This window comes from Bos indicus x Bos taurus, chromosome 4, assembly GCF_003369695.1.
Source record: "Bos indicus x Bos taurus breed Angus x Brahman F1 hybrid chromosome 4, Bos_hybrid_MaternalHap_v2.0, whole genome shotgun sequence".
Classification (NCBI taxonomy): Eukaryota; Metazoa; Chordata; class Mammalia; order Artiodactyla; family Bovidae; genus Bos; species Bos indicus x Bos taurus.
Window position 1 is genome coordinate 69620271 of NC_040079.1, and position 27966 is coordinate 69648236.

The following is a 27966-nucleotide window of genomic DNA, read 5'->3' on the forward strand; positions in this document are numbered from 1 at the left end:
TTGGAGGATACAACCCAATGCTGGCTCAGATAGTAGCAGGACCTTTCAGCAAGGATGGTTGTTCTGGGTTTGTCTTCTCCTCCCAAATTAGCAGGGCATTCACTGCTCTGTGAGTAGAAAGTGGCCAAAGAGAGCATGAGATTTGTCTCCAGCCAGACCTGGCTTCAAATCCCAATCTAATTCTTCTTGGGCATGCAGTGACTTAAAAACCATCTCCTTTGGGGAAGGGATAAATTAGGAATTTGAGATTAATATATACACACTCAGTTCAGTTCAGTTCAGTACAGTCGCTCAGTCGTGTCCGACTCTTCGAGACCCCATGAATCGCAGCACGCCAGGCCTCCCTGTCCAAAACCAACTCTCGGAGCTCACTCAGACTCACGTCCATCGAGTCAGTGATGCCATCCAGCTATCTCATCCTCTGTCGTCCCCTTCTCCTCCTGCCCCCAATCCCTCCCAGCATCTATATATAAAATGGGCTTCCCTGGTGGCTCAGTTGGTAAAAAAAATAGGCCTGCAATGCAAGAGACCAGGTTCGATCCTGGGTTGGGAAGATCCCCTGGAGTAGGGCATGGCAACCCACTCCAGTATTCTTGCCAGGAGAATCCCCATGGACAGAGGAGCCTTGTAGGCTACAGTCCATGGGGTCGCAAAGCAAAGGACACAGCTTGGAGACTAAACCACCACCATATATAAAATAAACAACAAGGACCTACTGTATACCACAGCGAAATCTACTCCATATTCTGTAATAAACTATATGGGAAAAGGATCTGAAAAGGGATTCAGATTCATACATGTATGAAAATATTCATACATATATTCATATATATATATATATGTCACTTTGCTGTACAGCTGAAACTAACACAACATTGTAAATCCACTATACTATACTCTAAAATAAAAGTTAAAACAAAATGAAATAAAATAGCCCCAGCTTTCCCCATTTCCAAAACGAAGATATTATTTATCCCACAAGGTTTCAGGATTTAATAAAACAATGAACATAAATCAGTTAGCACACTGCCAAAGTATATTTGATGCCCAATCACCGATCTCTGTATTCCTATTTCATTATTCCACCAATATTCGTTAGTGTTTCTCAAACTTTCTCCTTTACCATTCCTCCCCTCACCCTGTGGTCAGACTCTTGTCTCCTCCCTCTGGCTCCTCCCTCTTCCACTCCTCCCTTATTTCTCTCACCAGTTGCCCCGGGTAGCCTGGGAGAAGCACCCACTGAGACCCTGACCTGACCTCCATCACACACCCAGGTGTGAAGCCTCCGGGCAACTTGAGCCCCACCACCATGGGCTCTTCTCTCGGGGCAGGGGGCAGAGCCATTCTGGGCCGCCTGGCCCTCCTCTGGACCCTCGTGGTTCCAGGTGAGTCCCTGCGGCTTCCCCGGTGGGCTGGGCGGGATGCACCCAGATCTGCGGACTCAACCTGCCCTCATCTCATCCCTTGCAGGCATCCCGCAGGAGATCAGGGTGTTCCAGCGGTCCGTGATGGTGGGGCACGCGGGTGGAGCTCTCACTATGCCCTGTCAGATCAGTAAGTCTGTGGATTACGTCCACTGGTTCCGCCAACTGGAGGGCCAGGCCCCTGAGAGGCTTCTCTATCTAGCCTTGTCCAAGCGGGATGTGCAGTGGGATTCGGTCCTAAGAGGTGATAAAGTCAACGCAGCCCGCGGCACAGATGGCAAGAGCTGCACCATGTCCTTGAGGAAGCTGGCGAAGAGCGACGAAGGACTGTACTACTGTGCTACCTGGGGATCGGCACAGCAGTGCGCGCAGCCCCGGGATCTGCACAAAAAGCGCTGAGACCCACTGCTCTCCCAGACCTGGCAACTGCCACCGCCTCCAGGTCCCTTAGGTTGCCTTGGGGTGATCTCTCAGTATCCTGACGACTCCCCCGACTCTAGGGCTTCTGCAGATAAAATCTGATGGGAGCTGAAGCTGACCCAGGGAAAATGCTGTGCAGGTGGCAGGGACTTTTCCAAAGATTGTCCAGTTCAGCTTGTCTGGAGCATTTGGAGGAGAATCTGGGCTGCTCAATCTACCAGCTACTAAACACATCCAGCTATTGAGCCTTTGAAATGTATTTAGTTCAAGAGTCCAAGCTGAGATGGGCTGTATGTCTACAACACAAGCTATACATTGAAGATAGTTGCAGAAAAAAAAAGTGGAATATCTCTTTAATTATTTTTATATTGACTTACTGTTGAAATATTTTGGACATCTTGGACTAAGTAAAAATAGTCCTAACATTCATTTTTTTTTAATGCAGAAGCCAAAACATTTTCATCTATGGCTTGAATTGGTGACTCACATTTATTTCTAATGGACAGCTCTGGTATTGACTGAAAAGATAAAAATCTGACCATTTTCCTTGAAGGATGCACAGACAAAATGTCACATAAATGATTTCAAGGGTGAAGGACAGATCTGCCACAAAATGTTTGAAAGCTGAGCCTGGAAGTGTATGCCTGATCCCAGTGTCTAAGTTGTTTACCCATTGTCACCATTTTGCAGGGGAAGAGACAGTAGTTAGAAGCCCAGGAAACAATTTTGGCAATGTCTCAGTGTCCTCATCTATTGGCATGCCTGGCACTCATGAGTTTGAGTTGATAAAAATCCTCATGGTGATGCAGTTAACCCTGGATGAGACATCAGGTTCTCTGCTTTACACTTCTCTCTGATGTTGTTTTTTTTAATTTAATTTATTTTCATTGAAGTATAGTTCATAATAGCCCAAACATGCAAACAACCTAAACTTCCATCAACAAATGAATGAATAGAGAAGATGTGGTCATATACACAATGGAATACTACTCAGTCATAAAAAAGAATAAAATAATGCCATTTGCAGCAACATGAATACAACCAGAGATTATCATTCTAAGTGAAGTAAGTTAAAAATAGAAAGACAGATATCCTTTTATATCACATATATGTGGAATCTGAAATATGGCACAAATTAACCCATCTATGAAACAGAAACAGACTCAGGGGCACAGAGAACAGACGTGCGATTGCCAACGGGAAGGAGGGTCGGGAGGGAAGGACTGGAGCTTGGGATTAGCAGATGCAAACTATTGTATATAGAATGGATTGGCAAAAAGGTCCTACTGTATAGCACAGGGAGCTATTCAATATTCAATATCCTGTTATACACATCTCCTTGAATGTCACCACATACGGACTTTTGAGTGAATCTCTGGCTACTCTGCTCTCTTCTATAAAATGAGGAGGTTGAACAGCTAAAAATATATGCCTCTAATCTCTGCATTTATAGGAAAATCACACAAATCACTTATCACTATATTCACTACCTTCTTATGAAAAGAAGAAGAAAAAAACAAAGAAAGCCTGTGTCACTGATTCTTCAAGCCCAAAACAGGAAAGCCCCTGATGCTGTATGAGGGAGAGAAAGAAAATCCTTTTGAAGTTCTGAATTTAGACCCTTTTCAAGTGGAAAGTCAAAGTTTATGTACAGCTTAATAGCAATGGTAAAACAATTAATAAAAGATTCCTAAACTCATTGTCTACCTCCCTGAGCTCTCATTTTGCAGTGAGAAATGTATAATTCATATATGCTTTCCTTCTGAAAGAGCCCAACCCTTCACTGAAGGCCTAATTCAAAGATAAGATCCCCCAGTATGTGTTAGAAGAGATGGAGCTAAAGGGGACAGAAACTTACTCTAGCTCTGTTTCACGTTCGTTTACTTCATCTTCCCCATCATCCTAATACAACTCTTTCCTGTTCTTGCAGTCACACCAATGCCAGACTCCACAGAGAGTGAATTTTTTGAACTGGTGACAATGTGGCCAACAAGAAGAACCAGCTCGTCACCCATGTCCTTACAGAGCTATTGATACGTGGTCCACAGTCCCTGGGAAGGGACAGCCCAGTGCCTCTGCTGTGAACCTCAGCTATGGCGTGAACCCTATTCTCACCCCTCACTGACTCTGGCTTTTCCCTTATGAGCTCTGTGACCTTGAGCAAGATCTTCACACTTTTAGGCATCAGTTTTCTCAGGTCTAAAGCAGAATATAACCATTCCAAAATGTCTCTGTCTTGGAATTATACCACTTAATGTCAGTTGCAACCTCCATGGTGGTAGATTAGCTCTTTTCTTCATGAAAATCCTACTGAGACATATTTAGAAACCTAGAGTATATCTTTATTGGGTGATCTCTTTTTCAGGGTAATCACTGCCAGGATGAAAGAAATGGTCCCAAGACGTCACTTACTTTGGGAAGCACTTTAGCTAATCTGTCTCTCTCCAAGTGAGGGATGTAGGCTAGCAAAGGCGTGGCTGTGCATTGTGCTGATGCCCCAGGTCATGTTCATTGAGGGCAGTGTGATAGAGTAGAAGAGTAAGAGATTTTTTACTAAGTTTTTAAAAACTTTATTGGTATATAGTTATTAATTTTTGAATCAAACTTTTCTGACAATTTTCCATACCTCTTTGGCACAGGAAATATAGGACATTTACAGTCAGCTCCTTCCTTGCTCATGTTAGGTGTGAGATGGGTGGGGAGCTCCCTGAAGGACAAAGATGGGTGTGGCTGCCCCACAGCCTTGACTATGAAGCTCCCTCACAGAGTGCATACTGGGAGGCAAGGCTGAGATCTCTAGCCCCGCTGACAGAGAGTTCTTCTGTCAGGAGATACCAATCATATCATTCAAGTCAAGGAACTAAGGGGATGCAAAGGGTGTACCCCAGTCCACATTAGGTCCCCTCAGTGGTATCTCTGTGACCTGCCTCCTTCCAAAAAGAGAAGGAGCAGAGAGGAAGGAGATACAGGTCACGGATCCACTGAACTCCCGTGTTATATCTGGATTGTGCTATGCATCTTCCTATAATGATGTGAGACATAGATGTTCTTACTACATTTTCAGAGTTAGAACACTGAGTGTTAGATAGCAAATAAATCAAGCAGGTAATAGGCAAAATTAGAATTAAAATCACTTTGCTGTACACTAGAAACTGACAGAACATTGTTAATCAACTATATTCCAAAAGGAACTAAAAATTGTTTTTAAAAGAATGAAAAGCAGTATTGAATGATTTCATGTTCCCTTCTGTAGCACACTGGGCACTTGGTATTACATAAATGTTTGCATTCCAGCTCTATCATTTTCTACCTGATCATCCATCCTTATGTCACTTCCTGATCTCTGTGGAGACTTGTTTCTTGGCTCAAAATACCATCATTTACATAAAAGGAGCTAATGAGTGTAACTGTTTTTGAAAATATAGTGTAAACACTATATTCAAGAATTACAGCTTTATTTTAACATTTTTCTTTTGTACCAATAATATCGATCATATAGATTTATCTCCATAGGGAAGGCACTATGCTTGATGCAGTAAGGGATTTAAAATGACAGGGTGGGTCTGGAGCAGACGTGGGGAAATCAGGGTCAGTCCTGTCTCTGTCCTGGCAAATGGACAGCTTATCTGTGCTCAGAGGAGCATTCAGTTGCTTCTGGCAATTTCTTTTTCTCTTTATCCAATTGAGTGGCTTAAGATTACAGAACAGTCTGGAAGACATTTCTTCTTTCATTGTAAGAGAACTGGCCTTAGCTCTCAAATTTTAGTTTAAATAAGGAATCTATATTCAAGGAAAATAGTATTCTACAAATTTCTTCTTTTATCCTATGAAAGATAAGTCATCACAGAACTTGTATTCTCATTTCTAATTATTGTGGTAAAGAATCGGGTTGCCTGTCACTAATTATTACAGAAATGCAAATCAAAACAATGAAGATTCACCTCACACTGGTCAGAATGTATCATTAAAAGTCTACAAATAACAAATGCTAGAGAGATGGTGAAGAAAAGGAACCTTCTTACACTGTTGATGGGAATGTAAATTGCTGCAGACACTGTGGAGAACATTATGGAGGTTCTTTAAAAAACTAAAAATAGAATTACCATATGATCCAGCAATCTCACTCCTAGGCATATATCTGGACAAAACTATTATTCAAAAAGATGTATGCACTCAAATTTCATAGCACCAATATTTACAATAGCCAAGACATGGAACCTACCTAATGTCCATTGACAGATGAATGGATAAAGAAGAGGCTGTATATATACACAATGGAATACTGCTGCTAAGTCACTTCAGTCGTGTCCAACTCTGTGTGACCCCATAGATGGCAGCCCACCAGGCTCCTCTGTCCCTGGGATTCTCCAGGCAAGAACACTGGAGTTGGTTGATATTTCCTTTTCCAATGCATGAAAGTGAAAAGTGAAAGTGAAGTCGCTCAGTCCTGTCTGACTCTTAGCGACCCCATGGACTGCAGCCTACCAGGCTCCTCTGTCCATGGGTTTTTCCAGGCAAGAGTACTGGAGTGGGGTGCCATTGCCTTCTCCAAATGGAATACTACTCAGCCCTAAAAAAGAATTAAATAACACCATTCGCAGTGACATGGATGGGCCTAGAAATGCTGTGCTGAATGAAGTCAGACAGAGTAACACAAACACTGTGTGATATCACTTACATGTGGAATCTAAAATATGACACAGATGACTTATTTACAAAACAGAAACAGACTCACAGACATAGAAAACAAGCTTATAGCTACCAAAAGGAAAAGGGGCAGGAAAGGGATAGATTAGGAGTTTGGGATTAGCAGATACAAACTATTATATATAAAATATATAAACAACAATGTCCTACTGTATAGCAGAGGGAACTATATTTAATATCCTGTATTAAACATATTGGAAAAGAATACGTATGTATATACATCAGTCAGTTCAGTTCAGTTGCTCAGTCGTGGCTGACTCTTTGTGACCCCATGAATCGCAGCACGCCAGGCCTCCCTGTCCCTCACCAACTCCCGGAGTTCACCCAAACTCACGTCCATCGAGTCGGTGATGCCATCCAACCATCTCATCCTCTGTCGTCCCCTTCTCCTCCTGCCCCCAATCCCTCCCAGCATCAGGGTCTTTACCAATGAGTCAACTCTTAGCATGAAGTGGCCAAAGTATTGGAGTTTCAGCTTTAGCATCAGTCCTTCCAAAGAACACCCAGGACTGATCTCCTTTAGAATGGACTGGTTGGATCTCCTTGCTGTATATATTGAATCACTTTGTTGTAAATGGTCTATTAAGTGACAAACACTTTTCTGAATTTTCTTTTCTCTGTTGTTTAAGATAAAAAAAATTGTTCTCCTTTCTCCAATAATTTGCAAAATATGTATTATTGGTTTTCATTTTAGAAACCAACAACGTTGTAAGTCAACAATACTCTCCCTTCCCCCAAAACAGAAATATGTTACTCGATGAATGGAGAACTTTGTCCACATTGCTCAAGTACACTTGAATTGGTAAATTTGCATTTTCAGTTACTGAAGAGTTTCCTCCTTTCAGAAATATATTCCCAAATCACTAACTGAGCAGCCCTGGTGTTTGTGAGAACGGAAGAGCTTTTCCTTTGATGTGAACTCCAAGCAGTTTCAACACAGATGAACACCTGGAAATTTAAAAAAAATTCTTAATTCTTTGAATACTCTTCCTGGAAATATGGGAAAGCAGAACAGGTGGTTAACCTACTACTGTCAAACTCTTCTTTTCCTGCTTTTATCCTTTTCATTTTTAATCAGTATTGTCAATGATTAGTCCACCATGGAAAACAGATATTTGGGCCCACTAATCTGAAGAAAACTTATAAAATATCAGATGCCATAAAACCCATTATCCAGGACTTCCAAAAGAACTCAGAAGGTCAAATTGCCGGCCCAAAGTTGTTAAACTGCTAGTCACTCCATGAAGGTAGGAGAAGGCTGAAATCATTGTAGGAGCCTGAACCAGTATGACAGCTCAGGTTGGAAGAAGATGTTTGGACAAGGGACTAAGTAGCTCCCTGTGGTAAGTAACTTTTTTTCTATTTTTACCTTAGTCATGAAAGACTGACAGATGCTTTTCAGAAACAAAAAACTTACAATCCCCCTTATCTGACTGCCACACTTGGCCTCAGCATGTGAACAGCAATTTTGCAGCTAGTGGTCACTGTATATGGATGTACATGGAAACAAAACTACTTCCTGTTTGTAAGCCACTGAAATTCATCTTTTAGAACACACACACAAACACACACACACATGCACAATAGACTCAGGCTAGATATTAAACTATTTTAAGGACCATATCTGTTTCATTGTTTCATTTATGTTTCAATATACTTACACCATTACCATAATATGTCATTATGTCAGTAAAGTTGTTGGCAAAGTTTATGTCAGTAAAGTTTTTTGTAAAGGAATTTACAAAAAAAAAATCCTTTTCTTATAAATGGCTCATTAAGTGAGAAACATTTTTTAAATTTTATATTCTCTATAGTTTTCCCCCAATAACCTGCAAAACCTGTTACTGATTTTCACCTAAGACCTAACAGCAGTGCAAACAAAATTTCTTATAATAAATAACTATATAACATTTGCAAATCCCACTTCTTATTATTCTAGTTTCATAGACGAAAGCTGAGAGCAGTCAGAATTTATGTCATGATCATTCTTGCTGCATTGCTTGGAAATGGACCAGTGTAATGGAATTTGTGAGCTCAGCCATCTCAGCTCTGAAGTCCATGAAAGGAGTCTGCATGGTTGGACATCCTTACTTACTCATTCTCTCAGCAAACATTTTTTGAGGACAGTTTCTGTGTGGATTCTGGAGACAGAAGTGTGAACAAGACACAGACAGAACAAATCCCAGCACTCAAACAGCTAATAGTCTAGTGGAAAAGCATTCTAGATGCTGGCTTGATTGGGCCCATATTCTGTGGCCTGTGGCTACCAGAGAAACAACAGATCTTGCATTGATGAAATTGTTTCTTTCTCAAATGATGTAATAGTTATTGCTTATAAAATTCATATATTTTATCTGTCCTAAAAATTTGATAAAATGACCCCAAATCATCCCACTAAAGAGAATAATAATAATATCAGCTACTATTTACTGAGAGCTATACTGTCACCCTGCTTATTTAACTTATATGCCGAGTTCATCATGAGAAACGCTGGACTGGAAGAAGCACAAGCTGGAATCAAGATTGCTGGGAGAAATATCAATAACCTCAGATATGCAGATGACATCACCCTTATGGCAGAAAGTGAAGAGGAACTAAAAAGCCTCTTGATGAAAGTGAAAGAGGAGAGTGAAAAAGTTGGCTTAAAGCTCAACATTCAGAAAACGAAGATCATGGCATCTGGTCCCATCACTTCATGGGAAATAGATGAGGAAACAGTGGAAACAGTGTCAGACTTTCTTTTTTTGGGGGGGCTCCAAAATCACTGCAGATGGTGACTGCAGCCATGAAATTAAAAGACACTTACTCCTTGGAAGGAAAGTTATGACCAACCTAGATAGCATATTCAAAAGCAGAGACATTACTTTGCTAACAAAGGTCCATCTAGTCAAGGCTATGGTTTTTCCAGCGGTCATGTATGGATGTGAGAGTTGGACTGTGAAGAAAGCTGAGCACCAAAGAATTGATGCTTTTGAACTGTGGTGTTGGAGAAGACTCTTGAGAGTCCCTTGGACTTCAAGGAGATCCAACCAGTCCATTCTAAAGGAGATCAGTCCTGGGTGTTCTTTGGAAGGAATGATGCTAAAGCTGAAACTCCAGTACTTTGGCCACCTGATGCGAAGAGTTGACTCATTGGAAAAGACCCTGATGTTGGGAGGGATTAGGGGCAGGAGGAAAAGGGGACGGACAGAGGATGAGATGGCTGGATGGCATCACTGACTTGATGGACGTGGCTTTGAGTGAACTCCAGGAGTTGGTGAAGGACAGGGAGGCCTGGCGTGCTGCGATTCATGGGGTTGCAAAGAGTCGGACATGACTGAGCAACTGAACTGAACTGAGACATCATGATTTCATGCATTGGAGAAGGAAATGGCAACCCACTCCAGTGTTCTTGCCTGGAGAATCCCAGGGACAGGGGAGCCTGGTGGGCTGCCATCTATGGGGTCGCACAGAATCGGACACGACTGAAGCGACTTAACAGACATCATGATAAGTAGTTTCCATGCCTTATCTTTTCCTCAAAAGGAATCTTCGTCTTCCCATTCCACAGATAAGAAAACTGAGGTTTAGAGAAGTTCAGGTACTTGCCTAAAGTCACATAACAAATTGCTGTGGCAAATACTGGGATTCAGTAGAGACTTGTTTATTCCAAAGGACAGAGTCTGGGCCATTACACAAGGTGAGAAAAATGAAGTCTAAGTTTTTATATTCTGAATATTTACTCCTCTGTAGCTTGATCTTTTAAATGGATTATTTAATTGACTTCTTAATTTGTAATAGGTTATAATTTGTATTATTACTCGTGTGTGAAAACAGTGTTTCTGTGTATTTAAATTGTGTGTTTCCAAAATTTATTTGTGAAGACCTAAGATAGAAAATGCCATGTACAGGAACGGCATGAAATAAGATCAAAGGCACTCAGGGAAGCAGGAGGAAAAAGGACTTCTAGCAGAAAGCACAGGTTCAGATTTTAATGCTGAAGGGTAGGAGAGTTATGTGTCTACTCTAGCTCAATTAAAAAAAGTGAATATGAAAAAGAAAAAATGAAAAGTTTGTGGAATACTTACTTTTTATTAGCTGATAAAATAAGCACACCAAAATTTTTAATATGATATGTTTTTACAACATAAAATTAGAAAAGGACTTTAATACATGAAGTTAAGAGAAAAGTGAAATAAAGATGGAATATAGTCTTCAACATCCATTTTATAAAATGGGAGAAATGGTCTTTAATCAAACCCATTTATACTACCAGTTCATCAATGCTACGGATACCATAACACTTAATGTCATTCACAGACGGTGACCCTCAGCAGATAGGGTCAGGCAGGTAAGGTTTTCACAACCCAACATGATAATAATAGAACTTGAGAACCAGGCACCCTACCATTCCTCTTATCATCCTGCCTTGAAGACCAAGAGTTGCAAGCTCAATTCTACACATGAGCTGGAGAGAAGTCAGTCTGAGGCTGAAATTTCTAGTAAAAGCTTGGAAGAATATTAATTGTGCTGTTGATTGGGCAGGAGGCGGAAGCCATTTGTTTTGGACAACACAAGTGAAGTAATCCATATACTGACTATACATATTGGGCTTTAGCCAATGTTCCCTTTGAGTGGCTTAACCCTGGAAATACAGCGGGTAACACTAGACAAACAACTAACTGCCTTTAAGTTGTGTGTATGAAAAGCACGTGCCCTATGACCATGGCTTTGAGAATTCCTGACACGTGGAGCATAGTAGAAGGCAAACAAAGGAACAAATCTTCACAGTTAATTGCCACAGACTCAGTTGCAACCCCAAAATACTGAATTCCCATCAGTAAGGGCAAGCCCTGGTCACATGATATTAAAATATTATGTTGGAGTACACAATCACCTAGTAATAAGAAATCACTAATAATAATGATAATAATTATTATTATGGTCTTTCTTTTCCATGGCATTTTTAATAAAATCACTTTTTCAGACCTTGTTTCTTGTTGGTCCCACTTCAGCATTAAAAGGGATGTCGAACTGATTCAGGCTAACACTATGTTTTCAAATAAACAAACACCGAAAGCTTTAATTTACCTGATTAGCTCAGCCATGGAGCCTGTTATGAGCAAAGTGAATCAGGACCAGAAACTTGGCCTCTTGTATCCCAGGCTGTCATGATTCCACTAGGACTTAAAGAACTCAGAGAAGCTAAATTAGTCTAAAGTTTTTGCCACAGGTTGAATCACTGTGGAATTTAAACAACATGATCTTTGGTGAAGGAACAAAAGTTTTCGTCCTAGGTAAGTACCTGAAGAAGGGCATTTTTTGTCAAGGTAGTGGAGGGAAGGCAAGAAACAAATTGGAATAATAGTTTAAAATGTTTGGGAAAATGGGAACGCGAATGGGGATTAGATTTAGGAGTTTAGGAAAGATATTAAAACAAATCCTTAGAGCATACCATAGACAACTGTGTACAAATATAGTAGGATTTGGCTTTCTGAACATGTGGACTTATATAAAGGGTTCCTGTATAATATATGTGATCATCATGAAAGTGTTCGGTTCAAGGCCAAAGTTGGCTATTATAGGTAAGTTTTGTGAGCTGACACACTTCCTTTCCTGATGGCAAAGGGGTGTTTTCAAAGAACCTGGCCTTGGAGTCAGTCTGATCAGGATGTCTGGGTCTACCATTTACTGTTTATGAGCACGTGGTCAGTTATTCTTCGGCCTCAGTTTCTGAATCCACAATATGGAATAGCCATATGTATCCAGCTGGTATCGTGTGAGAATTCAATGAAAGCCTGTCAGTAGTGTCCCTGACACACTGTGTAACACGTTGTCGGTGCTGGATAGGCGTATCCACACTCTATTCAAATGCAAAGGGAAAACTGCACTCAGGAAGGACAGTTGTTTGCATCCAAAAATATTGACAGAAGAGAAATTCTTCAGAGGATGCAGTTGTACTGCTAACTCCTTAAACAAAAAGTTATCTTACTGTCCACTCACACACACAAAATTGAATTGGGAGGTATTTGTCTCTCTTTAACAGACTGCTTTCTATTTGTCAAGAAAAATGAAGTTAAAGTGTATTTGTTTTTATATTTGTTGTTCTATATGTTTTACATCTGAATCCTTTCACTTAATTGATATCATCTCTAACACAAACATTAAGAGAAGGCAATGGCACCCCACTCCAGTACTCTTACCTGGAAAATCCCATGGACGGAGGAGCCTGGTGGGCTGCAGTCCATGGGGTCGCGAAGAGTTGGACACGACTGAGAGACTTCACTTTCACTTTTCACTTTCATGCATTGGAGAAGGAAATGGCAACTCACTCCAGTACTCTTGCCTGGAGAATCCCAGGGACGGGGGAGCCTGGTGGGCTGCCGTCTATGGGGTCGCACAGAGTTGGACACGACTGAATTGACTTAGCAGCAGCAGCAGCAACACAATTGGCCCTTAGAAAATAAACTTGGGCTTCATGATCATATTTATCAGAAAAATTTTAATTCATAAATTAAATGATCATGTTGTGAAGTCAATTAAATACAGATGCAAAGGTCAAAATGTAATTTGTTTATTTAAATGTGAAATAGTTCTAACTATTTAATTTATAAAATATAAGGAAACATAGAGTACTCTTAAGCAATAAAAACAAAGTGTGTGATGGGAGAAATATACAGTATCTTACTATTATAATCCATAAAATACTATTTACACCATAAGTAAGGTGTATAAAATTAAACACATTAGGACCTAATTGTATTTACAATGTAAGTTTTTAAATGACCTCTGTTTGCTTACTTCTTTAGTAGAAAACTCAGGAATTTTGCTACAGAGGAAAAATTTCTCAAAAATTTTTTTCTTTTTCTTTTCAAATGATAAGTTTAATTTTTCTGTTCTTAAGAAACTGCCCTCAGAATGATTAAAAAACTCTAAACTAGCTCAAAGAGAATATGAGTAAAGTATTTATGTTTCATTTGGAAATAAACTGGAAAGAGTTTTAACATTTATAATTTCAACCATTACTTTAACCATAAATATATAATCAAGAAACATGCCAGCATTTAAGTGGGATCATTTATAAACTATGTTTTGTTATATATGTTGACATCATGTCCATAAGAAATTCAGGAAGCATACATTTAATTTTTAATTATATGTATATTTATTTAGCAGATGAAAACATAGTAAACCATGGAGCTCTAAAGAAGTTCAGCAAACTTATAGGGTAGATTTAACACTGGGGGAGATACAGAATCAAAATACTGTGCATTCTTAATCATGCTTAAACTTGAAATGAAATTTCAAAAGAAAATGTGCCTTGGTAAACATTCTCTAAAGTGAAGCAAAATTCTGATAAAATGCATTACTTGATGAGGTTTATATAAAGCATGTCAGAAAATTATACATTTTTAATAGAAGTTATGGAAATATTGCTATTTTGTTTCCAAATTCAAGGCATTGTAAACAATCAACTCCTCCACTCAAAAATCTGAAAGTTTTCAGATCTGAAGTTCAGATGTTACATAAAATTAGAAACTCACCAGAAGAATCCCATCACTTCAGAAACAGGCAGGTGATCCACATTTGAAGCTTTAAGTTCAACATCACAAATTGTCAAGTACACAGGGACTCTAATTCCCATTATAAAAAAATGACTGTATATTGTTTAAAAATACAATAAATTTCCTACTGACATTTATTTATATGATAAGTAAGATCAGTTCAGTTCAGCTCAGTTGCTCAGTCGTGTCCGACTCTTTGCGAACCCATGAACCACAGCACACCAGGCCTCCCTGTCCCCGTCCATCACCAACTCCCGGAGTTTACCCAAACTCATGTCCATTGAGTTGGTGATGCCATCCCCCATCTCATCCTCTGTCATTCCCTTCTCCCCCTGCCTTCAATCTTTCCCAACATCAGGGTCTTTTCAAATGAGTCAGCTCTTCGCATCAGGTAGGCAAAATATTGGAGTTTCAGCTTCAACATCAGTCCTTCCAATGAACACCCAGGACTGATCTCCTTGAGGATGGACTGGTTGGATTTCCTTGCAGTCCAAGGGACTCTCAAGAGTCTTCTCCAACACCACAGTTCAAAAGCATCAATTCCTCAATGCTAAGCTTTCTTTATAGTCCAACTCTCACATCCATACATGACTACTGGAAAAACCATAGCCTTGACTAGATGGACCTTTGTTGACAAAGATAAGTATGGTTCATTCCAGAGCAGTTAAATGGAGTTCCACAGATTTGCAAAACATGAGGATGAGTTATGTGACCAAAGAGAGCACAAGTTACAAAACAGGATAGGAAGGGAAAGCAGTGGAGAGAAGGGAACTTTCCTACACTGTTGGTGGGAATGCAAACTGGTGCGGTGACTATGCACAACAGTAGGGATGTTCCTTAAGAGACTAAAAATAGAGCTACCATATGATCCTGCAATCCCACTCCTGGGCATATTCCCAGAGAAAAACATGGTCTGAAAATATACAAGCACCTCTATGCTCATAGCCGCACTATTCACAATATCTAAGACCTGAAAGTAACCTAAGTGTCCAATGACAGAAGAATGGATAAAGAAGACATGGGGTGTGTGTGTGTGTATATATATACTGGAATATTACTTAGCCATTAGAAAGGATGAAACAATGCCATTTGCAGCAACATGGATGGACCTAGAGATTGTCCTACCGAATGAAGTAATTCAGACAGAGAAAGAGATCAATATCATATGATATCTCTTATATGTAGAGCCTAAAAAGAAATGATATAATTGAAAATATTTATAAAACAGAAACCAACTCACAGACTTAAAGAACAGACTTGTGGTTACAGTGGGGAAGGGTGGAGGGAGGGACAGTTAGGGACTTTGAGACTGACATATACACACTGCTATATTTAAAATCGGAGAAGGCAATGGCACCCCACTCCAGTACTCTTGCCTGGAAAATCCCAAGGATGGAGGACCCTGGTAGGCTGCAGTCCATGGGGTCACTAAGAGTTGGACACGACTGAGCGACTTCACTTTCACTTTTTACTTTCATGCATTGGAGAAGGAAATGGCAACCCACTCCAGTGTTCTTGTCTGGAGAATCCCAGGGACGGGGAGCCTGGTGGGCTGCCATCTATGGGGTCGCACAGAGTCGGACATGACTGAAGCGACTTAGCAGCATATTTAAAATGGATAACCATCAAGGACCTACTGTATATAGTACAGGGAAGGGAATTTTGCTCAATATTCTGTAACAATCTAATTGGGAAAAGAATTTGAAAAAGAAGAGATACATGTATACGTATAACTGAATCACTTTGTTGTACATTTGAAACTAACACAACATTGTTAATCAGCTATACTCAAATATAAAATTAAAAGTTTGAAAAAAGTCAAAGATTCTCACCTCTAGAGAAACTATCAGAGTTAACTGGACTTCTCCCCCATTCTCATTCTCACCACACACCCAAATGCTTCATTTTTTTAATATAATTTTATTTAAAAAATTTTTGTCCTTGCTGCATCTTCTTTGCTGCAACATGGGCTTTTCTCTAGTTTCAGAGAGTGGGGCTACTCTTCATTGCAGTGCGGGCTTATTGCAGTGGCTTCTCTTGTTTGAAGCTTGGGCTTTAGGGCAGGGGGCTTCATAGTTGCAGCACAAGGGCTCAGTAGTCATGTTTTCAGGGTTCTAGAGCACAGGCTCAATAGTTGTGCAGGGGCTTAGTTGCTCGAGGCACGTGGAATCTTCCGGATCAGGGATCAAATGTGTGTCTCCTACATTGGCAGGAGGATTCTTTACCACTGAGCCATTAGGGAAGCCCATCCATCCACTTTAAAAACAGGCTCCACTATGATAAACAATAGAGATGTTAAAAAATAAATGTGTTCGTGAATTTTGGAAGGAGATAAAACTCATACCCCATCTTACCATATGGAAAAAGAACAAAGGCCAACGTGTGATCCAGGTTCTACTCTGCTAGCTGTGACTTTGGGCAAGTTACATAACCTCGTGAACGTCTCTTTCTATTGAAAATAAGAAGGATAGTAAGTGAATGTAATCCATGGTGAGCACTAGTTCAGTGACAAGTTTTCTTCCTTTTATTGCATGCTAGTTTATTCCATGGTTCTCCATGTTTCTCTAATAACTATTTTAAATTCTTTTCTATCCCCCTCTGCAGATAAAAAACTTCCTGCAGATACCTCCCCAAAACCCACAATTTTTCTTCCTTCAATTAACGAAGTCAACCATCAACAGGCTGCAACATATCTTTGTCTTCTGGAAAAATTTTTCCCTGATGTTATTAAGGTTTCTTGGAAAGAAAAGAATGACAACAGAGTTCTGCCATCCCAGCAGGGAAATACCATGAAGACCAATGACACATACATGACGTTCAGCTGGCTGACCGTGACAGAAAACTCCATGAAGGAAGAGCACATGTGTATCGTCAAACATGAGAAAAATACAAGAGGAAAAGATCAAGAGATTCTTTTTCCTGCAGTGAATGAAGGTATGTGAATATAAACATATAAATATAACCTCCCTTGGGCTTCCCTAGTGGCTCAGTGGTAAAGAATCCACCTGCCAATGTAGGTGACATGGGTTTGAGCCCTAGGTTGGCAAGATCCCCTGGATTTGGAAACACAAACCCACTCTAGTATTTTTGCCTCAGAAATTCCAGACAGAGAAGCCTGGGTCACAAAAGAAGAGTCAGACACAACTTAGCAACTAAACAACAATAACCTCCCAGAACACAGTTTTTCAAAGACAATACCCCAACTTTTCTGTCAAGTCAAATAAACACGTCTTTCTAAGATGTTGTTATGTTTAATGGTAGCATAAATGTTTTGAAATTCCCACTAGAATTAAAATAGTACAGTCATGGGAACATTAAAACAAAAAAGAAAAAAGATTTTTAAGCTTTCTCAGCCTCAGTTTCATCTTCCAAAATGTTACAGTCACAATGATGATTTTAGGGTCTTTGTATGGATTAAATGAAAGAAAATATATGAAAGCCTCTAGCAACTTAGTGCCGGAGAAGGCGATGGCACCCCACTCCAGTACTCTTGCCTGGAAAATCCCATGGATGGAGGACCCTGGTAGGCTGCAGTCCATGGGGTCGCTAGGAGCCGGACACGACTGAGCGACTTCACTTTCACTTTTCACTTTCATGCATTGGAGAAGGAAATGGCAACCCACTCCAGTGTTCTTGCCTGGAGAATCCCAGGGACAGGGGAGCCTGGTGGGCTGCCATCTATGGGGTTGCACAGAGTCAGACACGACTGAAGCGACTTAGCAGCAGCAGCAGCAGCAGCAGCAACTTAGTGCACAACAAATTTGCAAAAATAAATTCCACTTTTGATTGCTTGGTTGATCAGGAAATAAGAACATTTATATTTCTTTCAGGAATGCTCTACTCACCAAGCAAAGTCATTCTCACTTTAATCCTGGTTTTACTCAAAGTATAAGTCAGAAACAGTGGGTTATTAAATGACAAAATGATGTTCTTATGAGGAAACCAGACTGCAGTTCAACAAAAAGTATTGAGTTGGCTAAAAAGTTTATTTGGGTTTTCATAAGATGTTATGGAAAAAACTTGAAAGAACTTTTTGACCAACTGAAGAGAATAATTTACTGCTGCAGTTTTATTATAGTCTTAGTTAAAATTTGTACTTTATTTACTACCTTGAAGTTAAAATTTGTAATTAAAGATCGGGTGAGACTAAAGTGTGCAAACTTATTCCCACTGTACATAATGAATGTATTTCTTGCTGTTAGAAAAGGTCTTTCAAGATACTTTTATTGCAGCCCTAGCACATGCCAGGTCTGGAGGGATGTGTGGATGGACACACTCGGGTGAATTATTGTCCTAGGAGGATGCACTACAGTCAAGAGAATATACACTTTTCTGGATGACTCAGGGTCACTTGCGATCCAGGCATGACATCCCAAAGCAGCCCCTGTGAGCAGATCCTGGATGTGTCCACACGGTGGGGGCAAAGTGCTGGGTGTATCTTCACCTTGACAGTGGTCCTCTAATTCACTGGACTCGGGACTTAACGTTCTGAGTAATTCACCTAGCAGACCAAAGGCCACAGAGTGCCCATCAGAGGAATCATTTTGTGCTTTTCTCTGTGGTTAGAAAGCCTTTTCAAGCAGTGGGAACCAAGCACATAAAATGTGCACAGACGTTTGCTGTGCACCAGTCTGAATTTCTGAAGTAAGTCTTTATCTTCTCTGATTCTTAGTTTGCCAATGATCAAATCAAGCTTGAACATTTGCCTTGGCTTTGTCCTAGGACTGCAATGAAGAGCAAATGAAATAAAGTCAGCAAAAAAATTGCATTCTAAAACATAAATGGGTGTACTTGTTCATGCATCTACTGTAATATTTATATTCTTTCCTTAAACTAATCAAAACTAAGATTACAGAAACTGCCCTAAATTTCTATTTCCACTCATTCTACTCTAAGAAATACATAATAAACAAATTTGTTAAGTGCAGTTTAATATAATCATGGCTCTAACTGTCCTATTAGGTTTTCATTTTTCTGTGATGAAGGAAAAATAAAAAGGGTAGTAAGTTTCATGGTGATAATTACCATAAAGGAGACAAGTTCCCTTTTATCATGTGTGATACTTGGCACTTAATTTCTAAAATAAATGTTTCCCATGGATTTCATGGCCATATAGCTAAAGAGGGCATTTCTGTGAATGTCACTCTTTAGTAAATTTCCCATTCCAGTGTTCTTGTCTGGAGAATCCCAGGGACGGGGGAGCCTGGTGGGCTGCAGTCTATGGGGTCACACAGGGTTGGACACGACTGAAGCGACTTAGCAGCAGCAGTAAATTTCTAATGCCATTTTTGGGAAGTTTCTTCTTTTTGATAAAAGTTAAGAATATTATATGGGCTTCCTTGGTGGTTCAGATGGTAAAGAATCTCCCTGCAATGCAGGAGAATTGGATTCTATTCCTGAGTTGGGAAGATACTTTGGAGAAGAGAATGACTACCCACTCCAATATTCTTGCCTGGAGAATCCCATGGACAGAGGAGCCTGGTGGGCTACGGTCAAAGGGGATGCAAAAAGTTGGACTCAACTGAGAGACTAACACTTTCACTTTCAAGAATAGTGTGTTGTTGTTCAGTTTCTCAGTTGTGTCTGACTCTTTGCGACCCCGTGGACTACAGCGTGCTAGGCTTCCCTGTTGTCACCATCTCCCAGAGCTTGCTCAAACTCATGTTTATTGAGTTGGTGATGCCATCCAACCAGCTCATCCTCTTGTCCCCTTTTTGTCCTGCCTTCTATCTTTCCCAGCATCAGGGTCTTTTCCAATGACATGGCTCTTCCCATCAGGTGGCCAAAGTACTGGAGCTTCAGCTTTAGCATCAGTCCTTCCAATGAATATTCAGGGTTGATTTCCTTTAGGATTGACTGGTTTGATCTCCTTGCAATCCAAGGGACTCTCATGAGTCTTCTCCACCACCACAGTTTGAAAGCATCAATTCTTTGGTGCCCAGCTTTCTTTATAGTCCAACTCTCACATGCATACATGACTACAGGAAAAACCTAGGTTTGACTATATGGACCTTCGTGGGCAAAGTAATATCTCTGCTTTTTAATACACTATCTAGTTTTGTCATAGCTTTTCTTCCAAGGAGAAAGCATCTTTTAATTTCATGGCTGAAGTCACCATCCACCGTGATTTTGGAGCCCAAGAAAATGAAGTCTTTCACTGTTTCCATTGTTTCCCCATCTATATACCATGAAGTTATGGGACCAGATACAGTGATCTTCTATTTTTTTATTTTTTTTTAGTTTTAAGCCAGCTTTTTCACTCTCCTAACTTCATCAAGAGGTTCTTTAGTCCCTCTTCACTTTCTGCCATTAGGGTGGTGTCATTTCTGCATATCTGAGGTTACTGATATTTCTCCCAACAGTCTTGATTCCAGCTTGTGCTTCATCTAATCTGGCATTTCACATGATATACTCTGCCTCTAAGTTAAATAAGCAGGGTGACAATATACAGCCTTGATGTACTTTTTTCCCAATTTGGAACCAATCTGTTCTTTCATATTCAGTTCTAACTGTTGCTTCTTGATCTGCATACAGGTTTCTCAGGAAGCATGTAAGGTGGTCTGCTATTCCCATCTCTTTAAGAAATTTCCACAGTTTGTTGTGATCCACACAAAGGCTTTAGCATAGAAGTAAATATTTTTCTGAAATTCTCTAGCTTTTTCTATGATCCAACGTATGTTGGCAATTTGATCTCTAGTTCCTAAGCCCTTTCTAAATCCAGTTTGAACATCCGGAATTTCTTGGTTCATGTGCTGTTGAAGCCTAGCTTGGAGGATTTGAGCATGACCCTGCCAGCATGTGAAATTATTGCAATTGTGCGGTAGTTTGAACATTCTTTGGCATTGCCCTTCTTTGGGACCGGAGTGAAAACTGACCTTTTCCAGTCCTGTGTCCACTGCTGAGTTTTCCAAATTTTCTGACATATTGAATGCAGCAGTTTAACAGCATCATCTTTTAGGATTTGAAATAGCTCAGCTGGAATTCTATCATGTCCACTTGGAAGCACAAATCATGAAGTGATTTTTTAAGAGAGAGAAAATTCATCAGGTCCAAGTTTTTGACCAATCTTGACTGAGAAAGAGATCTTAGTATACACTGCAGTTTATGCTGAAATGTTTTTATTTTTTCACCTCAATCAACTCATAGTAATAAGAGGTTTGTTCATCTTTAATGAATGTAGTCACTGCAAGCAAAAGAAATAAAGTTAAAAGAATCGTTTTTTGGTTGTCCTGGGTCTTCGTCACTATGTGCAGGCTTTCTCTGGTTGTGGTCAGTGGGGACCACTCTTCTTTGAGGTGCTTGGATTTCTCATTGCAATGGCTTCTCGTGCTGCGGAGCATGGGCTAAGTAGTTGTGGGGCACAGGCTTAGCTGCCTTGTGGCATGTGGAATCTTTCAGACCAGAGATTGAAACCATGTCCCCTGGATGGGCAGATGGATTCCCACCCACTGTACCATCAAGGAAGTCCCAGAGAGTTTTAAGACACATTAAGGTCAGTTCTTGAGGATGATTATATTAATATTTCACTCTTGGCATTTACTGCAAAGACTTAACACCTCAAATTCATTTTTTATAGTGAAAACTGATCTCAATGAAGGCATAAAATGGCATACCAGAACCAAATCCATATGGATAAGAACATATCCACAAGAAAAGCAATAAACCAAACAACCACTATGACTCTGTTTTCCTGCATCCATTTTCTATATGGAAAACTATAATGCAATTTGGCTGATTTTTTTTGTATTTGGAATTTTCTATCCCTGGAATTGCACTGAAATGTTGACCTCCTATAAATGCAATTTGGCTGATTTTTTTTTGTATTTGGAATTTCCTATCCCTGGAATTGCACTGAAATGTTGACCTCCTATATAAACGAGGTCACTGATAAGAATAATTAAGATATCTGGAAAAGAAGATGCTTTTAGTGTCTACAGTAGTAGAATTCTGTTGTTCATTAGTTACTTTCTCTTTCTCTGGCTTATTTTACAAAGTACTTTACACAGGCTCCGTCTCATTTAATCTCTCACAATAATCCTTTGAATGCTGGCTCTGTCATCACTGGTACCACTGGTCCAACTCTCTGCCAGTCACTTTCCCTCTGATCCTTATTTCTTCTTTTGTAACATGGAATCCCCCAAAATACACCTCACTCCAGTGTCACTGGAAGATTAAAGAAGGTAACACATGTGAAGTAGTTAGGGCAGTTATAGTTGCTCACTAGCTATTAGCCTTATTGTTTTCATTATGCCCACAAACACCACAAATGCAGAAATCATGTGCATGAGTCAGGGATACTGGGAACGTGTGTGATTTGGAAAGTTGTGACTGCTTTCCTTTGCTTAGAAGGGAAATTTACCTGAGCCAGACTTCCTTGAACGTGGGATTCTGTTGCAGATTCTAGGATTGGATGTGTTCATCTTGGGAACATCCTTTCATGTCAGCAGTGGACGCTCAAGATGTAGAGCAGCCACTTTTTCTGTTAGCCTTTCTGCAAATATTTCTTGAAATTGTATTTTGGACAGACATTGTCACATGTAGAAAACAATATATGAATTAGATCTACTGAATTACATATTATCAGATGAACTATTTCTGGATTTGTAGAGCTCATATTTTAATCTGTCAGCAGATTATATATATATAATATATATGCTACATGCATACATACATATATATGTTACACATACACATATAAACACGCATGCACAAATAATGAACATGAATAATTGACAATACTTTCTCTAATTTATTGTAGTTTTCACCCCAGTTGTCACTACTACTGAGCCTCCAAATGATTGTTTGAAAGATGGAAGTGGTAAGTTTTTGTGTATGTTTGCTTTTATGTTGGGCTTCCCTGGTGGCTCAGTGGTAAAAATCTGCCTGCAATGCAGGAGCCACGGGAGACATGGGTTTGACCCCTGGGTCAGGAAGATCCCCTGGAGAAGGGCATGGCAATCCACTCCAGTATTTTTTCCTGGAGAATCCCATGGATAGAAAAGCCTGGAGGGGTACAGTTCATAGGGTCTCAAAGAGTCGGACATGACTGAAGCGTCTTAGCAGGCTTGCATGCACCTTTATGTTAAGCTTTAGTATTTTTTTCCCTTCTGATTAATTAACTTCTTTTGAACTTCTCTGGCTTAAAGTAGAAAAGAACAAATATCTGGAATAGTGATGCTAAAAATTTTCATAGTTTCAAGAACCGACTGACTTGTCTAGCAGCAGATTTTATATATATATATACACACACACATATATACATACACACACACACTGTCATAATGGGCATGGACAATTGATTAATATTTGCTCTCATTTCTTCTAGAAGTCACTGATACTGATTTTACAAAAGCTTGTGCGAGAGATGAAAGTGGTAAGTTTTTGTATATATTTGCCTTCATGTCATCCTATAGCATTTTCTTTTCCTCCTGATGAAATTACCTTTTGAACTTTCCTGGTTTATGGTAGGAAAGACCAATTATTTCTGAAACTTTAAGATTCATACATTTGATCAGTATCTCTCCTGTCTCTATTGGCAGATTTTATATATATGTGTGTGTATTGTGTACATATATACACACACACAAACATACATATACATATACATCATGTATCAAATAGTAAGTACGAACAATTGACTACTATTTTCTCTTCTAGAATTCGCTAATTCTACAAAAGCATGTCTGAAAGATGAAAACAGTAAGTTTTGTCTGTATTTGCCTTTATGTCATGTTATAGCACTTTTTTCCTCTAGATAAATTAAACTTTTGAACTTGGTTTAAGGTAGAAAATCAGAAAGTCTGGATATTGCAAAATAGACTGTTATACAGTCTATAAGGAAATCTTAAGTAAGTCTATTATTTAGATTGTTACACTGTCTATATATTTTAGGTTACACATATTTTAAGTAAATCCAACATTCTGTAAGAGTCATCTTAATGCAATAAATACTGGTTTTGATGTGAGATGACTCTCAATTAGAGGATGCAGTGATAGGCTCTGAATTATTCAATAATGGGTTTCACTCAATTGTGTAGCTTTTGACTATAGTGACTATGCAAAAATGATACCAAGTTGCTTTTATGTAAGTGCACTATGTTATTGCTAGTACCTAATAACATAAACTGATGCTTATAGAGAGTTTCATATTCCTACAGATGGCCTTATACTATGTCTTTTGTGTATTTTAAGTATGATTTTCATAAAGCTCCTAAGTGGGTATATATTCAGTTCAGTTCAGTTCAGCCGCTCAGTCGTGTCTGACTCTTTGTGACCCCATGAACCACAGCATGGCAGGCCTCCCTGTCCATCACCAACTCCCAGAGTCCACTCAAACCCATGTCCATCAAGTCAGTGATGCCATCCAACCATCTCATCCTCTGTCATCCCCTTCTCCTCCTGCCTTCAATCTTTCCCAGCATCAGGGTCTTTTCCAATGAGTCAGCTCTTCGAATCAGGTGGCCAAAGTATTGGCGTTTCAGCTTCAACATCAGTCCTTCCAATGAACACTGAGGACTGATCTCCTTTAGGATGGACTGGTTGGATCTCCTTGCAGTCCAAGGGACTCTCAAGAGTCTTCTCCAACACCACAGTTCAAAAGCATCAATTCTTCAGGGCTCAGCTTTCTTTATAGTCCAACTATCACATCCATACCTGACCACTGGAAAAAACATATTAATTTCCCCCCATTTTACAGATGAGGGCAATGAGCTAAAATTAATCAAGTCCCTTGTACCAAGTCTCACCACCCCACTCCAGTACTCTTGCCTGAAAAATCCCACAGACGGAGGAGCCTGGTAGGCTGCAGTCCATGGGGTCGCTAAGAGTCGGAGACGACTGAGCGACTTCACTTTCACTTTTCACTTTCATGCATTGGAGAAGGAAATGGCAACCCACTCCAGTGTTCTTGCCTGGAGAATCCCGGGGACGGGGGAGCCTGGTGGGCTGCCGTCTATGGAGTCACATAGAGTCGGACACGACTGAAGCGAATTAGCAGCAGCAGCAGCAGTACCAAGTCTCACAGCTAGATCTGGAATTTCAACCTAGGACATTTGAATCCCTCCTCTAAGACATTGATATAGAGTAAGAAATCCAAAAACCAAGGCCTTGACACAATGGACATCTGGCCGGGGGTGTAAGTGCCTGGGCTTCCAACTATCACAGACTAGAGTTCTTTGGTTATTAGTTGCATTAATGTGGATGCATTACTTACACTGCTAAACAGCAGAATCCTCACCTGCCAATAGGAAACAATTACACCTAACTCAGTAATTGAAGGGGAGTGCTTCCCTGGTGGCTCAGACAGTAAAGAATCTGCCTGTAATGTGGGAGACCCAGGTTTGATCTCTGGGTTGGGAAGATCCACTAGAGAAGGGCATGGCAACCCACTCCAGTATTCTTGCCTGGGAAATTCCATGGACAGAGGAGGCTGGTGGGCTACAGTCCATGGGGTCGCAGAGTCAGACATGACTGAGCAACTAACACTTTCACTTTCAGTTATTACAGAGATAAGGTCACCTATGTGGGATGTCTCCATAGGGTATCCATTTAGCTGGCACAGGATCAGTACTAGTTAGTGGCCCCTTCTCCCTACATGAGGGTTTTTAGTGAATTTAGAAGCACTGGCTCCAGTCCTGCTCATCCCTTCTTCATTCTCACTGTGTCAGGAGGCCTGAAACTCAGCTAACACCTGACCTGACACTGGGCAGTAAGTTATGAGCCTGTCACCTTCTGAGATCCTTTCCACACCATATACTAGTGATTCTGGAGTTCTGACTCTAAAGAGAGAGACATTTCCTCAGGAACAGACTTCAGCCTTGTGGTTTACTTAGCCAAGTCAGATCCATCATCACTGTTGTTAATTATTCCTTGACATCATATATTTCTTGTAAAACTTCAAAGGAGAGTAAGCGCAATTAGCCTATAACATCACAGCCACGATGAGAGACATTCAGGACAGACAGATGACTGAGGTATGAGCGCCTAAACTTTCTGAGAATTGGGCTAACCACTGTCTTGCATTTTGCACAGTGTTCACTTTACTACACCCTGCCCCACCCACCGTAGACGCCACCAAATTTCAGATCGTAACCTCATCGTAATCTCACTGATACACAAGGTATAATCCATCAGATCCTTCCAAACCAGTGATTCAACTTGATATTTATGCCAAATATCAAATGTCTGGGGTATGCACTGAATGTGGAGATGCAGAACTACATGACAGCTAAGAATGTGCTCATTAAAATCATGTTGCTGGGATTGAAATGTGGTTCCTGGTACTTTCTAAATGTGTGACGTCAGGCAAATTACTCCTCTCTGTCCTCAGTCTATTTGTAAAATGGGGGTCGACCCCATAGACGGCAGCCCACCAGGCTCCCCCGTCCCTGGTATTCTCCAGGTAAGAACACTGGAGTGGGTTGCCATTTCCTTCTCCAATGCATGAAAGTGAAAAGTGAAAGTGAAGTCGCTCAGTCGTGTCTGACTCTTAGCAACCCCATGGACTGCAGCCTACTAGGCTCCTCCATCCATGGGATTTTCCAGGCAAGAGTACTGGAGTGGGGTGCCATTGCCTTCTCCAAATGATCTTATAGGTTATCATAAAAATTAAACAAGATTAAAAATTTGCATGCAAAGCTCTCAGAAAAGTGTTTAGCATTTGGCTAGTGGTTAATTAATATTACTCGTTATTTTTTAGACATATGGCAAGGGTGAAGAAAATGCTGAAAGCAATTTATCACAAATGATTTTCCCTACTGGACTCCATTAAAAATATAACCTCACTAGGTTCTAGTGAATTTAGCTGAGGTTGTTGACTTGAACTGTGAACTGAATTCTGAGCCATCCTGGTGGTGGTGGTTGTGATGATAAATGTTTACCTTGGGGTTTGGTGTTACAGGGGTGTCATGCCAATGTAGATGATCAGAAGTAAATAATTGTGACCATACCTCTTATTGGGCTTCCCTGGTGACTCAGATGGTGAAGAATCTGCCTGCAATGCGGGAGACCCGGGTTTGATCTCTGGGTTGGGAAGATCCCCTGGAGGAGGGCACGGCAACCCACTCCAGTATTCTTGCCTGCAGAATCCCCATGGACAGAGGAGCCTGGCGGGCTACAGTCCATGGCGTTGCAAAGAGTCAGACACGACTGAGTGACTGAGCACGCACACAATGTTAGGAGGTGTGTCCTATCCTTCTGAAAGAATGGGTAATAATCATATGACTTCTCCTAGATACCGTGCAGCTGCAGTTCACGTATAACTCTGCTTACTACACCTACCTCCTCCTCCTCCTCAAGAGTGCCATCTACTTTGTCACCACCTCCTGCTGTGTGTTTAGGAGAACAGGTGTCTGCTGTGACGGGAAGAACTTGTGACGCAGGGGACAGCAAAGGGGCCAATTTCCCTTCTTCATCTATTGTGTCAGAAACTCTCTACTGAAGACCTCGCCAGGCTTGCTTTCTGGGTTTGGGTTATTTCAGGTGTTGTGTCTAATTTTCTATCATTGTGTAAGGGTTTTTCAAAGCACTGGGCAGAGTTTTCCTCTCTAACAAGAATTCTGCCATTACTCAAAGGCACAGCCCAGGGCTAGTCCAGGGGAGCCTTTCCCACCACTGTCCCCACAACCTCATCAGCTCCTCCCGACCCCCAAGTCCTCATGCCCCCTGGACCACACACAGTGGGCATTTCCCTGTTTCCTCCTTGAGCATCTCCACCGAGACCACAGCCCTGATCTTCCGTCACATACCCTGGAGATGCTGGCTTTGCTACTTGAATCCTGTACTTTGATTTTCACAATAAGCACAATAAATTTTAAAAAAGAAATCAAAAGTCCCTTTTTATCTGTGTACTTTAATTTCATGAAACTAATCAA

At 40.5% G+C, this 27966-nt stretch overlaps 1 gene segment (V, D, J or C); it reads left to right on the plus strand.

Annotated features, from left to right (window-relative positions):
- The first annotated feature begins 1204 nt into the window (after positions 1–1204).
- On the plus strand, positions 1205–27924 carry LOC113891511. The segment is given in 8 exon segments: positions 1205–1385; positions 1471–1774; positions 11775–11827; positions 16700–17029; positions 22854–22913; positions 23421–23468; positions 23753–23794; positions 27327–27924. Coding segments are annotated over 8 exon segments (1056 nt in total).
- The last annotated feature ends 42 nt before the right edge of the window (positions 27925–27966 follow it).